At 35.0% G+C, this 16,407-nt stretch overlaps 1 protein-coding gene across 1 annotated transcript in view; it reads right to left on the reverse strand.

Annotated features, from left to right (window-relative positions):
* Window positions 1-5,091: 5,091 nt before the first annotated feature.
* The window catches only part of SLCO4C1 (solute carrier organic anion transporter family member 4C1), a 57,069-nt gene continuing 45,753 nt past the window's right edge, over window positions 5,092-16,407 (reverse strand). The window contains exons 10-13 of the mRNA XM_024563242.4: window positions 14,138-14,328; window positions 11,700-11,764; window positions 9,809-9,946; window positions 5,092-7,760 (exon numbers count right to left, since the gene is read on the reverse strand). Coding sequence (XP_024419010.2) covers window positions 7,600-7,760; window positions 9,809-9,946; window positions 11,700-11,764; window positions 14,138-14,328 — 555 coding nt within the window. The 3' untranslated portion in view covers window positions 5,092-7,599. The remainder of the gene's footprint in view (window positions 7,761-9,808; window positions 9,947-11,699; window positions 11,765-14,137; window positions 14,329-16,407) is intronic.

Consider the following 16,407-nt stretch of genomic DNA (forward strand, 5'->3'; position numbering starts at 1 on the left):
AAATTGAACAATATTTTAATATAATTGATTAACCATGATTCTATTTACAAAAGTCCATGAGACCCTGAAGAATATATAGACAAAGGGCCTCTCAATGCCCCTCACCACACAATTTTTGAAGCTCAACACAGTTCCTGGCATTAAGTAAAATGCCAATAAGCATTTCTGGAAGCTGAACGTTTTGACCTTTACTTAAATCTTGAATTGTTTTACTTGTCCTCTTCACACACTTAGGCATTGTTTCACCAGTTAGATGCTAAGATTTTGAGGACAGTAGCTCTGGTCACAGCACTGCATATGAAAGCCCCAAATGGATTAAAAAGAAACTTTGAGAGACACAGTTTTGTAAGAAAACTACAGAACCTAATGTATTTCCCGCTACTCTAAAAGGGTTTGAGAATTATGAACACTCCTGTATGTAATAAATATGAGTACATATTATCTATATCCTCATTTATTTTTTAAAATTCTATTTTCAAGTGGTTGTATAGATACCAATAGCAGAAAATCCCAGTATGATAGTAAAATAATAATAAGAGTGTGGGTATGTACAGAATTCATGCTGACAATGGAGAGACAACGTGATCAAAATTTAGAAATTTATTATTTTTGCTATTTCTTTTCTGTGCTTTATAACGATCAAATACTTTTAATGGAAGATAATTTAAATAGCTATTTGCTGTTTGAAATAAAATATAGAGTGCCTAAAATTCACTCTTGACCAATACTGGAAGAAAAACCCATGAAATCAGTAACATGTGCCATTCTATTTCTAAAAAAGAAAAAAAAAAAGTAGAAATAGTGAAATTTGCCCAGCAAATACTTCTTGTTAATTCTTAAACAGTTTCCCTTTAACAGGAAATCTTTCTGATTATCTGAAATGAGAAAAGAATTCTGGAAAAATCACTAGGAGGATAGGAACAATGATTATAAAAAATGGAAATAAAATATTTACCAAGGAGCCAGAAATACTCTTCCGTTAAGAAACTGAACAGGCTCTGAAAGCAGAGTCTTTTTTGTAGTAGTAAGACCACCACCACCTGCTGGTAAAAATATAAATTGCAAACCTGGAAAAATAAAGAATTTAAATTTAATTTTTTCTTGTGACCTGCACATTTTATATCTAGTGACTCAAATTTTCTAACTATAACTTTATGAAATATAATTTTTAGAATTGAAAGCAATATTGGATAATCTCTACAATTAAAATTTGCGGGGTTTTGTTTTCTTTTGTTTTTTGGTTTGCTCTTTTCTTTTAAATCTATGCAACTTATCCTCAGTGTATTCCAGTGAATCCTCAGTGTATTCCAGTGAAAAAAAAAGAAAAAGCCCAAACTTTGGAACCACAAATACTTGGATTCAAGTTCTAGTTCTGACATTTACTGGCTTTTTGGCCTTGAAAATTTAATGCCCCTGGACTTTAGTTGTCTCTCAAGTGCGGTAATTGTTAGTGTTACAGAGAGTATAAAATGTGCAATACAACTAGCATATTTCCTCATACCCAGTGGATAAGCAATAACTGATATTTTCAATGAGCAATAACAGCCTCATTTTCACTAGAATTGCCTGATGTTTGCTACATTTTTAAACTGTTTTCATGAGCAGTATTAGCCAACAAGTTTTGCTGCTTATAACTTTCAGACCTTCAAATTGTCTGTCAAAGGCATATAATTATCATTACACCATTTACTTATATGTATAAAAGGAAAGCCAATAAGAGATTGACTCTAACCAAGGCAAAAGCAGGACATATATAAGACAAGAAAAAGAGGACAAGAAAAAAAAATAGGTATATTTGATACAATGATTTATTGTGTCCTTTCCTTTCCTTCTGCTTTGCTGACTACTAGCAAAGAAATTAGTCACAGTATTCTGCCATTGAGAAGCCGGATGGGTCAGTTGTTTCCATACTCTCTGCAAGATCTCAAGAATATAGTGGAGAAACATGTGCCTGGATGTCTTTGTTTTATGTCCGTCAGTGTGTTAAGCATCTCCACCTAATTGTGTTAAATCTGCTCCATTTTCCTCTACCAGAATTTCTCATATTATTGCGATGCGATGCCATACACTCAATCCTACTCTTGGATCTCTCTATGGAATGATCTGTAGTGAGTGTTAATGCCCATATTACTACAGAAGTGGCTCATTAATGCACGAAAAGAAGGAAGTTATCAAGTGAAGTTCTCTAAGTTTTTATTTCTGAAAGGAAGAGCCTTGGAAAAATTGAAAACAGGTAAATTTCTCTCCACTGCTTTCCAACTTTCTTCCCCAGCTCCCCTTACTCCATCCCAGACAGCACATGCTTTCACCTTTTCAGAAGCCCCCAAAGTTACCAAATTGTTCCTTTTCTATCCTTTGCTTTCAAACCAAACTTTTATTCTCTTAGAGATCAAATTGGAAATAAAAAATAATTAAATCCCAGACAAAATGTGATGTATGACTTTTGCCTCAACTTCTTCAAACCCTTTCGATGTAACCCTGAGTTCACTTTAGAATCATCTAGGACGTTTTTAAAAAGTGAATTTAATGGTCCTGGTTGGCAGATGAATACTAATTTGTAAAGCTCCTCCGGTGACTTTATTTGGGGCATTGTTGGCAACTACTCAATCCAAACTCTAGTTAATGATTTTCAGAAAGGAAAATCATTTCCTTCAGCTAAGGAAATTTTTCCATGGGTTAGAGAGAAATATTCTAAAATAATTTCTTCTGATTTCTTCTTTCATTTCTTCTGAATAAGTGAAAGGATACAAAGAGAGTAACATAATTAGAAAAAGTGGAACTCATGTAAACCACCTTATCCTGTTGCTACCTTCAGATCCATTCTGTGCGATATTAACTCCACCCCCTTCACAAAATTCTTGGAAAGATTCCATAGGTACGAGGCCATTTTTAAGCATCAAAAGGGGCTCGGTTCTGTCACACCCTAATTAGAACTGACTTGTAGAAAAGGGTCCTATTAAGGGAAGGGATAATAAACTCAATAGTCCTTCTCATCTCCCGTATTCTCCTGCAGGGGAGTGGAAGAGAGGTAAAACCCTGACACTACCAGGACCCATGTAATTTTCTCTCAACTGCTCCTGGCTGACCTCCATGCCCGCCTTTCTGGCAAGGCCTCTAAAAACAGCTGGCCTAATTAGGAGGTACAATTGTAGGTCCATAGTGACGGCTGAAATTATCAGTTCCCAGACAGGTCAATGCTCCCTTGAGCTGATTTCTTACAGACTTAGCTTAGTTCCTGCCTCTACAGTTATTCTTCCTCTGATGATGGGATTATGTCCTTATAAATCCATTGTAAGCCTGAAATATCCTAAATCAAAAATGCATTTAATACACCTAATTTCCTGCCCTACCTTAAACATGTTCAGAACACTTATAGTAGCCTAAAGTTGGCAAAATCACCTAAAACAAAACCTATTTTATAAAAAAAAGTGTTGACTATCTCATGTAATTTATTGACTACTGCATTGCAAGTGAAGAACCGAATGGTTGTAGGGGTGGATACTCACCATTAACGCGCACAGCTGAAAGCACACCGGGCTGAACAGTGTGTGAAACATTGAAGCAAAACAAAAAACACTGGCCACACAGCACACTGTGGAGCATCAGCTGTTTACCCTGCGAATCTCCTGGCTGCCTGGGATCTGCTGCTTGTTTCCCCTGCCCAGCATCATGAGAGTGTCACACTGGCTATCACTACCCTGGGAAGAGATCAAAATTCAAAGTATGTTTTCTACTGAATGTTTATTGCTTCCCCACCATCACAAAATTGAAAAATTGTAAGTCAAACCATTGTAAGCCAGGGACCCTCTGTCAGACTTCACAGCAGGCAGCCCTGTGGCGCAGTACCATCAAGACTTGCTCTTGTTACATTCTTGACATCTCATAGTATCTCACAGCACGGGCAATTCTTGTCTTCAGGTAAGTGCAACTACTCCTCTAAGGCTTCCTGTGTACTGTGGTACCTAGGCCTAAGCCTGGAACCCAAATCTGTGTTCCTTTCCTCCTTCAAATATCGGTGTACGTACTCCAGTCTGATGGGACTGAACTCAGCGAGCATCCAACTAGGGAGGAAATATCAGGCTCCTTTCTTAGAAACATCCTATCCCTAGCGTGATTCCCGGCAATGTTTAAAAAAAAAACAACATTGTTTCTAATATCATTTCTTCTTTATAAATCAATTCTATTGGGGCATGATTTACTTATAGCAAAAACGCCTTATTTTAATATGTACAGTTCAACAATTAAACAGAAAGAAAAAGACACTAACATTGTCAATGCAGAAAGTAGTTCTGCCATCCTCTGTTGCTGATGTGGGGTTAACTATTTCTCCCATGCTAATTTCCTGGGTTACATCATTGCTCTATGGACATGTAAAATGTTAACATTAAGGGGAGCCTAGGAAGGCTTATAGGAAAATTCCTTGTACTTTTAAAAAAGTTTTTATTAGTCTAAAACTACTACAAGACAAAGTTTTTTCAAAAATTCAGACAAGCTGACTCTAAAATGAAGAAATCAGGATGTCAATTACTGAGGGCAGTTTTTATAGGGTAAATTAATTTTAGCTAAAACACGAATATGTGCTGATCCGATGTGCTAATTCAATTTTTAAAACATAGCCTTTAGTTTATTTTTGATCACCCACATATAATGTATAAGTTAATGTTTATTGTTTTGGGCACACACAAAAAAAGACTGCAGGAGCCTGAGTGTGTTGTAGTGAGGGGCAAAAGAACATTACACCTCAAATTCATGTACCATCTGACCCCTTTAAAACCATTATGTGATTTTGATAACCCAATGAATTAAATACTTTTCCAAAACCCTACTTTTGCAGTGTCAGATATTTCACAAACACCATCTATAACATGTATCCTGCCCGAAGAAATTGTGTATATCCATCTTTCATACATGAAAACTATTGTGTGGAGGGTTTTTGTATGTATTTCATAAAGTATGTGGTTTATATTGAGTTATACATCTGCTGAGAAGCCAGAAATCACCACATTAACTAAATCACATTGAGCAAGTTCAAGGGTACACTGACTTTCCCTCTCCAACCACCATGTGTGTGTGTAGTCATAAACACATCAATCATTTCAAAATCCATACCATTTAATAAGGTTAAACACACAAAAAAATCTAGTATAAAGTCTGATTTTAAGGAAGGCATGCATATACATGTTGCATAATTGTTTACAATAAAAAATCTGGAAATAGAACTAAAATTTTATGTATATTTTCCTTCCAATTTATAGAGCTAAATCAACTGTATACAGTTTTCTCCCTGTATAAGTTTTACGTGTCGATATCTTACAGTAAGGAGATCCAAATGTTAAAAAAAATGTTAAAAATAAGACATATGCAATTAATTGCATACAAAAATCACCACAGGTCAACTTACAGATTCAAGCTTATTTAAAAATCATTACAAATTGTGAAAAACACAAATTATGAAAAATTATGTTTTAAAAGTAGCATACCAACCCATATAATCTAGGGGAACCCAAAAGTATAAACAATATTTATAAATTACAGTAGTGTCTACACTGCCCTATCATGAAAGGAGGTATTTTTGTAAATATATATATTACAAATAAGAGACTGACTTCCTTCAAGTCAGTCTTTGACCATTTCACTTTGACCAGTACTAAAATGTTTGTAAAATGTATCACACAATGAGTACCCAGAATACAGTAAAATCCTTGATAACTAAAACCATTAAGTATGCCAATTATTTAGTGACTTGTTCATCCAGCTATTTTTATGTGCGGTATTATTTTTTTCTTTTCTTAATTAAGTGGCCTTAGAAGAATGTTTTCGCAGTTATTCTGTTCCTTCTCTTGCTGTTTCACATCTCTATCAATGAGTTCCTCAGAATTTGCTGTTATTTTACATCTAGAAAAATTTTTCTATTCAATTCCCTGCTTCCACACACAGACACAGAAAGCCTAAACTCTCCTTTGGGTTGGCTCCCACAAGAAGCAGCACTTAAAATGTGATGGGTCGAGTGGAAGGGAGATTGATTCTGATAGAGGTCTCCTGTGTTTATTCCTTGCCTACCTTGCACTGTCTCTTTGGTTGCTGAAGATTTCCTGCTTCCCAAGTTCCTGGGTTTTTGACTACATCTAGCCTCAACCTCTGATTTTAATATGCTCTGGGTTTAAGTTTTTCTGTCTCTCTGATTCCTGTCCCAGTGCTGCTCTAATTCTCTAATAGTCAAGTGCACTTGCTTGCCCAATTCTAATTCATTCCTTTTTGTATTTTAATTAATAAATGCTACTAGTTTCCTGAATCATCATTGGCCACAGATTACCATGGAACATACTCTGTAAATTCTGCGAATTACCAGTGCTTCTGATGCTGGTTTCCTACCAAGCCTTTACTCCCAGTGTGTTATTCTGATCACAGTGTATACAACACACTGGCTGTAAAAAAGCTAACCTTATTAAATTAGCAACTTTATTTCACAAAAGTGTCAAGTGGGTGGGAATGAACATTTTTCTTAATCCGTAAAATTCTTAACCAGGCAGAAGTTACTTTTGTTGATGTTCACTGATCTATTTTCTCCACATTCTGAGTAGACCAAGTTGGCTGCAGTCTGATCCGAATAAATGGGGTGTTGTAATACATCAGACAATTGAAGCACTTTCTCTCTCAAATAAACGGATCAGTTAAAGAATGTGTCTTAATCAAACAATAATAGGACATCCTAACTTATAAACACAGCACTATTTTAGTGCTGTAAGTAATGTACTAATCAGTTTTTTAAACGATAAAAATGAAAGTACTATCTAAACATTAATCGTTCATTTAAAAACCTTTTCAAAGAAACTAATAAAATGCATCTAAGTCATTAAAAAATCTTTTTGCTTCTAATTGGCACTTCTCTGTGCTGAAGCTGGTACTTTCCTCTGGAAGCTATGTAACTGAACAACACTATCACGGATTCATGTAAAGAGGTTCAGTGTGACAAACCGGCAATATCAACAAATTCCCTCCCGGGTCTTTTGAATTAAAGTGAAAATAAGTATACGATGCTGATATTTCTAAATTCACTATATACTGGGACACAAAGAAGGTAATTAACATGTATTCTAATAGTTCTCTAAATTTCTGTGATATAAGACATATTAGTATATGTAAATTGAAAAAATATTATTTAGCTGGTTTTAAATTCATGGGCTTTCAATAATAGTTTTTGAAACTCATCACACATGAATTTAATTAAATTCTTACACCATAAGTTTTAATCAATCATTAGCTTTTTTCTCTGACTTAGTTTATATTAGTTGGGAATTTCATACCCAGACAATGAGAAGTGTGTGTGTGTGTGTGTGTGTGTGTGTGTGTGTGTGTGTGTGTGTGTGTGAGTGGAGGCTTTTGGTGGATTTTGAAGGCACAGGTCTGTTTCTTACATGAAAACAAAACAAGTAGAAGTCCATACAAACACCATAAATACACAGAAAACACACTGAGTTATAAAACCCCCGTTTTTAAAATGATTGTCCATATTGAGCACATAGTGCTGGGAGGGCAATGGACACTCCCCTAAGCGGCAGCCAGTTTTTCAGCTGAATATCTGTCTCCCCGTTTCCTGCTTCATCCTTCATTTCCCGCTCTGCTGTGGTCACATTCCACCGAAACAGCAGTCACAGCTTTGTTCAAATTTTGAAATGATACATCTGCGTCTAATGGTGGTGGTTTATACAAAAAGACTGCAAGTCCATTGAAGAAAATGGTGATAATTTTACAAGTAACACCTAAATATAAAGAGAAAAAATAATCATACATCTGGGCCTTTAATTACTAAAGAAACCAATTCTCATTGAGAAATTCTTCACAATTAGGAACTCTACATTAAAGAGAAATGTATAGGCATAAATGTATAGGTTTTATTTATTTTACCCTCACCTGAGGATGTTTTTATTGATTTTTAGAGAGAGGAAGGGGGAAGGGGAGAGAGAGAAAGAGAGAGAGAAACATCATTGATTGGTTGCCTTTCGTACATGTCCCGACTGGGGACCAAATCTGCAAGCTAGGTGTGCTGACCTGGAACAGAACCCACAGGCTTTCGGTGTAAGGGATGAACTCCGATTGACTGAGCCAGCAGCTCAAGGCTAGTTACATGTTTTAAATTTTTAGAACTTTAGGAAGACTGGTGATATTCCTCAATAAAAATCTTGTAGGCATTTCAGTGAACTAGGCCATATTATTTTTTTAAACAATAAAAATATACAATTATTTATTCTTGTTTATAATTGTAAAATAAGTATTCTATAGAATGAAGTATATCCATGTTCCATATCTAACTTTATTAACGCAATCCCACACCTATAAAAAATTACAAGCAACCAAATCAAGGTCAAAAGAAAACAGCTTACAACGTCCTTGAACCTGAAATAAAGCTACAGAATTTTCATGTCCATGATGACAAACAGCTTTGGAGTTCTTAGTAGAAGGCCCCTATGAGAATATATCACATTCAATACTTAACCAAATTTACTTTTAAATATCAACTAAAAATATGCAACATCAAGATTCACTTCACCAGCTTGATTTGTTTTCCAACAACCCAGAATGTGAGCTCAGCACTATGAGGAGAAACTAGATCTGACCACAGCACAAGCATCTGAGCTCCCCTCAGATAAGCTAAATGGCCTTACAATGTAGTTTTTGCAATGTAGCTACTTTGTGTTAATCATTAATATTTTACTCAAAATTTGTATTTGAAAAACAGGAGTGCTGAAGGCACTAAGTATTTCTAGGTTTATAGGAAGATTAATTACATAAGCACTACTGTTACAATGTTTTTGAAAAATTTAAAGGTATATATGTTTTAGGGAAAAAATTCTCACATTCACCACAGTAGGAAAAGGAACAATTTATTATCTATATCTTTTGGTGAAAGAGTACAAACATGATCAATTAAAATTTTAAACATAAAATCATATTGAATAAAAAAAAGTTTTTTAACAAGAAAAAGTGGTAGGAAGATTAATTTTGCCTATTCTGGTCAGTATTTACTCTCCCATTTTTTAATTTATATATTTATTTCTTCACTGGATATTTTATTACTCTGTCATCATAAATTCAGACAGCATACTCTGAGTTTAAACACATGTAAGAGCAATAAGCTATATTGATACATGTGCCAAAATAACTGTGATCACAATCGCAATGAAAATCACACATTATGTAAATATATATATTTTCTATCTAGGATTTCTGTTTTTAAATATTCTAATTTCTTAGGTTGTTTTAAAAATTTTCTTACTCTTACAAAATAGATGCATTACTCTGCTTCCTTAATCTTAATTTTTATTTATTGCTTAACCAAGACTATATAAGACATACCGCAAAAGGCAAAAAGGGTTAAACATCACGGCTAATCTTCTAAACTTACAAAAAGGTTTCTTGTAACATTCCTCAGGGCCAGACACTTCCCTACCTCAGCTCTATGTGCTTTCCAGAGTCTAGGTACCTAGATGACAATCATTCAGAGTTTCTAAGAATTCTCCTTCAGTTTTTGTTAGATTTCTCAACATGAGTTTGAGAGAAGTTGTTAAAAGGAAATTACATGATTGTGATATAATGAAAGCTAAAATGTTACTTTCTTTTTTTATTCTACACTGAATCTTGCAGACTCCAGGTAAAGCCTTTTCTTACCTGTGGATAACTGATCTCTGCTGCAGGCCTGTAGGGCAGCCCGACAGTGTAGACTGAGCATTTCAACACCTGAGTAACAATAATTGTTTTTTCTCATAACATCATCGATTTAATCTGAAGTTATCAGGAAGTCACTACTTACTTATGGCCACTAGCATACGGGCCATCTTGATGTTATCATAAATCCAGCAAGCTCCTTTAATTCCACATTCGTTAATATCCCAGAGAACACATGTGCTGTCTATTGCAACACCAAAAATAATTGGTCCAGGGATTGAGCCTAGGAGAATTGTAGGTGAAACACACACGGGCAAAGATTAGTCTATAGCTATAGGTTTTTGCTCATGATGATACATATATTTTACGCAAATGAGAGTAGGTATTAAATCTATCCATTTAAGCAAAAAAAGTATGGACTTTGGCTTCCTATTTTTACTTGAAAGCTGCGTGACCAGCAATTCTTTAAAAAGTCATAAAGCATAACTTTTAATGCATTTGAGTTATTCTAATACTCAATGACTAATTTCTCTGTGGAAAACATCTAGGAACTACTATAAAGGACACATGGACAAAACCAAGGGGGAGGGTGGAGAGGGGGGAGGGAGGTGGGTTCACCTGGGGTGGGGTAGAGGGATGGGGAGAAAAGGCATACAACTGTAATTGAATAACAATAAAAAAAAAAAAAAAAAGAAAACATCTGTCCACTTGCAAATCAATCAGTTCATGTACAATTAATAGGAATATAAAGAAATATAAGTAAAAATGCCAAAATAATTATATGTAATTATATATTTCTAATAAATTAAAATTTATTTGAATAAAAATCTCTAGCATATATTGCATTAATATTTGGTTAAGTAAAAATTTCATTCATTGCTTTTCTAATTGAATAAATGTGTATTTGTAATTAACTCATAATTTTTTAAAAATCTAAATAAATTACTAATCCACAAAATAAGTGCTAAGAACAGTGTGTGTATTATATGTTGTATGTCTCTATGCACACATACATACCCATACTGACATGTATGTGTGTGCATGAGAATGCACATGTACACCCACAAACATTAATCTAACATGCCTAGTGCTGCTATCTGAAACACCCCCCCCACCCCCATGGGAGGGCGGAAGGCACAAAATTAAGGAACTTGCACATAATTAAGGAGCTTCCAATTGTGAAGAATCAAGTACATGGTCTGAGGTGGAACTGCTCAGACAAAGAGTGTGGCTGCATCCATCCTATGCTTTTGTGACCTGTGACATGACAAAGTCAAAAGGGCACTGGGCTGGGTAAGGGGGCCGCTTCCTGCTCTCATGTGCGCCAGGACTTGTGTGACGGGGGCAAACCCCCGACGCTCGCAGGGCCCTCCCCCACTCATCTGAAAGACAGGAACGTTGGTGCATGTGGCCTCTAGTGTTCCTACTTCTGTTTTTTTAGGTTAACTTAATATTATGTGCATAATTGTGTGTGTGTAAATATAAACACGTAATTATGTGCATAATATAAAGTTTTTCTTTCTTATTCTTCCTACATCTGGGAGCTTATACAATTTTCTGGTATAAATTCTTTCTCCCATCAATCTTAACTAATTTTCATTGCTGATACAACACAATCATGGCCCAATTGGAGATAAATTCAGGAAGAAAAAATTACATAGTTATAAATGAGATTTTGTCATAATTTATGTTGGTAATGTTTTATACGAATAGAAAAAATATGTCTCTTACTCTATTAGAAATACATTGATGATCATATATTTCAAATAAATATAATATAATCTTTAAGGTTATATTTGCAACAGAATTGGAAAAATATTTAACTAATCAGGCAAAAACTAAAGTCACTACTTTGTTATGTGATATACAAACAATACATCTTGAATATTGGAAAACAGCTTTCTTTAATGACATTTATGTAGTTTTCTAGTGTGTTTAATTAATTACTTTCTTGGCACATACCAAAAATGAATGAATCAGTAACACTAATGAACAAAAATAACCAAGTTACTGGTGAAGTAAGAACAGTGGCATACCTAATAATCGAAGCACCATAAACTGTATTCCCAATGCCAGAGACCGCTGCCTTTGGTTAACACACCTAGAGACGGAGAGTACACACGGAGCCAAAAATGACTGTACAGTTCATTCAGCTTTTAGGCAAATTCATTTTTATACCTGGGTACCATTTCCAGATTAAAGTAAATGCTATGCACACGAAAAAAGAACAAATTATTTGTAACAGTTTATATACAGTTCAACTTCCTAGAATTACAAAAGGAGGTAAATGTTTTCTGAAATAAAATACCGCAAATAACACCAAAAACAGGCAAATAAATGTTAACAGATACACTGAAATGTATGAATTTTAACAAATGTAAAGGAAAAAGAGTATGCGTTTACAAGACCTACGTGGACTATTGCTGAATTTTCAGACCACATGACTTCAGTCTCAAGCAAATAATTCTTACTCTTTCACTAACTCTGACACAGAAACCACATGGATGGGGTAAGAGTACGAATTGGAGACAATGTAAAGCAGTTGCTGAGGCTCATTCTGATTCAACAACAACTCTTTAGTAGAGACAGTCTGACATAAATGAGACACGATGCTGGGACGTGAGAATTAGATGTGGGTTAAAAGAGATTAGTCCTTAAAAACAAATTTGCAGTTGAAAGGTAATATAGATAATTTTTGTCAAAATAATTTTTTACAAAAATCTGAGCACTTTATTTTTTTATATTTAAGTTTTTTTTTTTTTTTTTTACTGCAGTTGGCAAACAATATATTTCAGGCATATAACATAGTGATTCAATATTTATATACCTTATGATGTGATTGCCACACGAAGTCCATTAACCATCTGTCACCATACAAAGTTATTAAATGTTGTTGGCTATATTTCCTGTGCTATACACGGTATCTTTGTGGCTTATTTATTTTGTAACAGAAAATTTGTGCCTCTAATTCCCCTTTACCTTTTCCACTTCTCTTCCCTCCCTTTCCCCACCCCTGGCAATCATCAGTTAGTTATGTTTCTAGAAGTCTGGTTTTTTTCTAAGATTCCACACGTAAGTGGGATCATAAGGTATTCATCTTCCCCTGTCTGACTTATTTACTCAGCATAATACCCTCTACGTCCATTGACGCTGTCACAAATGGCAAGATTGCATTCTTTTTTATTGCTCAGTAATATTCCACTGTGTGTATATATGTAATTAATCACATCTTTATCCATTCATCTACTGATACATAACTAAGTAGTGTGGTCATTGTGGGGGTGGGAGGGTAGAGGGCACTAAATGGCAATGGAAAGAATACAATAAAAATTTTTTTAAAATAAAATGAAGAAGTGAAAAAAATCCAATCAAAAGTTTGCAGAGACAATGAATAGACATTTCTCTAAAGAAGACATAAGATGCTCAACATCACTAATCATCAGAAATGTGCATCAAAACCACAAGGAGATATCACCATACCTGTCAGAAGGGCTAGTATCAAAACCTCAACAAATAATAAGTATCGGCAAGTATGTGGAGAAAGCAGAACCCTCATGCACTGTTGAGATTGTAAACTGGTGCAGCCACCATGGAAAACAGTATGAAAATTCCCCCAAAATTCAAAATAGAACTGCCGTGCTCCACAGCAATTCCACTTCTGGGTGTTCACTTGAAGAAGTCCAAAACACTAACACAAAAAGATACATGCACTCCCATGCTCACTGCAGCACTACTTACAAGAGCCAAAATAAATTTTTTAAAAGCATATTCTCTATTCTCTAAATGACTCCAATTTCCATGCAGTGTAAGATTAACAGACTAATGTTTTTAGACAGTCTCTAAAACTTCCACTCATCAAAAAGTATGTAAAAAAAGGTGAGTATCAAGGAACCAAAACTGAAAAGGGAAGAAGCCAGAGTTTATTAGAAAAGAAATAGTAAGGCTGAAGCGCTTATGGAAAGGGAGATGGGAAATATTTTTATAAAGTGGTGTGGACAGCAGAAGAGCAACCAAAAGCACAAAACACTCTGAAAAGCCAGGCGACAGTTAGCATCCCATCTATTAGCACTGCTTACAGGAAGGGTTACTGTCACAGCCCCCGCTGTACAAGGAGAATGCATGTCCTTCAGACTCTGACACACGCAGTGCATTGTGTTCCCATCATACTCAGATACACTTGAACTTATTTCCAGCTGACAACAAAGCCTCATGAAAGAAGCGGAGAAACTAACATCAAGCATATAACAGGTGGGCAATGTCAGGACACTTCCACATACACGGTTTCATTTAAACCTCATACCTCTGAGACTCAATGAAGTAGCAGTTTTAATAGCATCAAACTAATGATCTTATAAGGGCTGAATTGGCATTAGAACCAATGGTCAGTGTAAACCCCAAGTGAACCCCCAAGTCTATTTTCTTTTCATTCAACACGTTGCCTTAAGGATGGTAAATTTCAAAACACAATACATACCTGAGGATGGACACAGTTATAGGAGTACCAGCCATAAAGGTAAAAACAATTGCAGCAAAGAAAATGCCAAGGAATATGGGCAAATTTGTACATCGAGTTCCACATTTTCCAGCTTTAGCTTCAAAACCAAAACTTCCTCCAGGAGGTGTTAATTTTGTTTTCATTTCAATACAGGAACAGTTGTAATATACCTAGAAATTAGACAAAAACACCAAGAGTGTTTACCTTGAAAACATGTTTCGTCATTGTAAATGAGGTGATCTCCCGACATGGCTCTCTTACACAGTCTTAATGGGTACACAACCAAGAACGCCGAGAAAGAGTAATTAACCCGGAGACACCAAGCTAGGGAAAACAGGCAGCCATATTCATGACACAGAATCACCCGTGTTTGACATTTCTGTCCGTTACTTCAACTTGTAACCTATTATTGATTCAGGACTTACAAGACAGACAAGAATCTAACAATTACATTATCACACACATTCTAGACTGCTTTGAATTGATCGTAATTGTTCAAATACTTTTCCTGCTTACTTTCTTCTTTTCCATTATAGAACACCAAAAAATAAGCATGCACACTGACAATCTCTCCATTGCACTAGTTAAAAAGAACAAACACTATAACTTTAACAAGTGATTCAGTAAAATTCACTAATATGTCACAAGAGTTTTTGGGGGGAGATGCTGCTTTCAACTGAACCTTTTTACTATAATTTTTTAACTTTTATGAATTGCTTTACCAAAAGCAAACTGCCTCCCTCTTATAATGGTATATTTATGACAATCAAAAACTAGAGGTTATTACATTATCTGGAAGGTTATTTTATATGTAAATAACATATTCACTATTTAATTGATCTATATACACACATACATATAAATTAAGAATGTGAAATGCTGGAAGGCAGCATGTCAAAAAACCCACAGCATTACTTTTGTATGAAAACATCCAGACATTTTAAAAGGTAGGCAGCATTATTTTTAAAAGGCTTTTTACAACTCAACTCCATCCTTAATATAAATCTTTTTATGCAATTAAGGCCTCAATAAAGTCAGAGCAGAGCCAGAGAAGCCAAAGGGAAGTGGTGGCACTTCTACTGTTTGGGCGTCAGAGATCCTTTCTGGGTGCTAAAGGTATCCTGTGGCCACCAGTACTGATTCAGGACACCCAAACCAGCAGAGGACACCCCCAAAACAGACTACTTTATACTCAGCCCTCAGATACATCCAAATAAAATGATGCGGCCTTTAAACATTTTTAGAAGGGAAACTGAGAATAGTTTCTTTCTGTGAAACTAATGATGAAACTTTACAACTCTCTTACATAAAAAAGTATACATTTGCCTAAACATAGTTGCTGTTAGTCACCATCTGTTTTTTGTAGTTTGGGTCACTGGTGTGAAATGTAAAACTAATATTTCTGTAAAGAAATGTGCGTAGTTGTTTATTATATTATTATCAATGTATTTGCTTATTTGAAATATTCTCTAGGGAAAAAATCCTTAGAAAAACTGAGGTGTTACATGGAATAGTTGGACATAAAAAAGCCAGGACAAATAGAAAATTTGGAAGTCAAAACAACTTGCTTTTCCTAAACAATCCCTAGAAGACAATTTCATGTTTAAAATAGCAATTATAGTATTTGGTAAAAAAATGTAAACATCAAATTAATCATATCAAAAGAACTAATACTACTTCAAGTAGGCTTATTATTTACTTAGTTATTCTTGGTTTTCTTGCGCAGGATAATATTTGTATCTATAAATTTTACTATGTAAGTAAAACCCTTCCCTTAACTTCCACGCCATAATCCTCTAGTTAGAGTTAGTTAATGGCACTGACTCTACGATATACATCATGCTCTTTATAACAGACAGAAACATCTAATTTTCTAAACCTATTTTGAAACTGAAGCACTCCTACATATCCACTGGTTGGAGGGAATGGTAACTCTAGGTTTGGGGATTTAAAAATCGTCCTGATGTCTTTGATTGATTTTCACAGGCCTGTCATGGTGGTGGCCTAATTAGTTTTCTTCCAAGTGTTAAACGTACACGCAGTCATGTCTATCAGAGGTCCACTATGACTCAACACGGCCTTTTTTTGTGCACATTCTTCCATGTTCTTAGGCGATCATTTTAAAAGCTGTAAGCTAGGTAATGTGAAAAAAAAATGTACATTGTTTTTCACATTCTGAGTTACCCTCAGTAGGAAGATCAAATTCTAGTCTGTTGAGATAAATGTTTAACATATTTATCACCTGCAAA

This window comes from Desmodus rotundus, chromosome 1, assembly GCF_022682495.2.
Source record: "Desmodus rotundus isolate HL8 chromosome 1, HLdesRot8A.1, whole genome shotgun sequence".
NCBI lineage: Eukaryota > Metazoa > Chordata > Mammalia > Chiroptera > Phyllostomidae > Desmodus > Desmodus rotundus.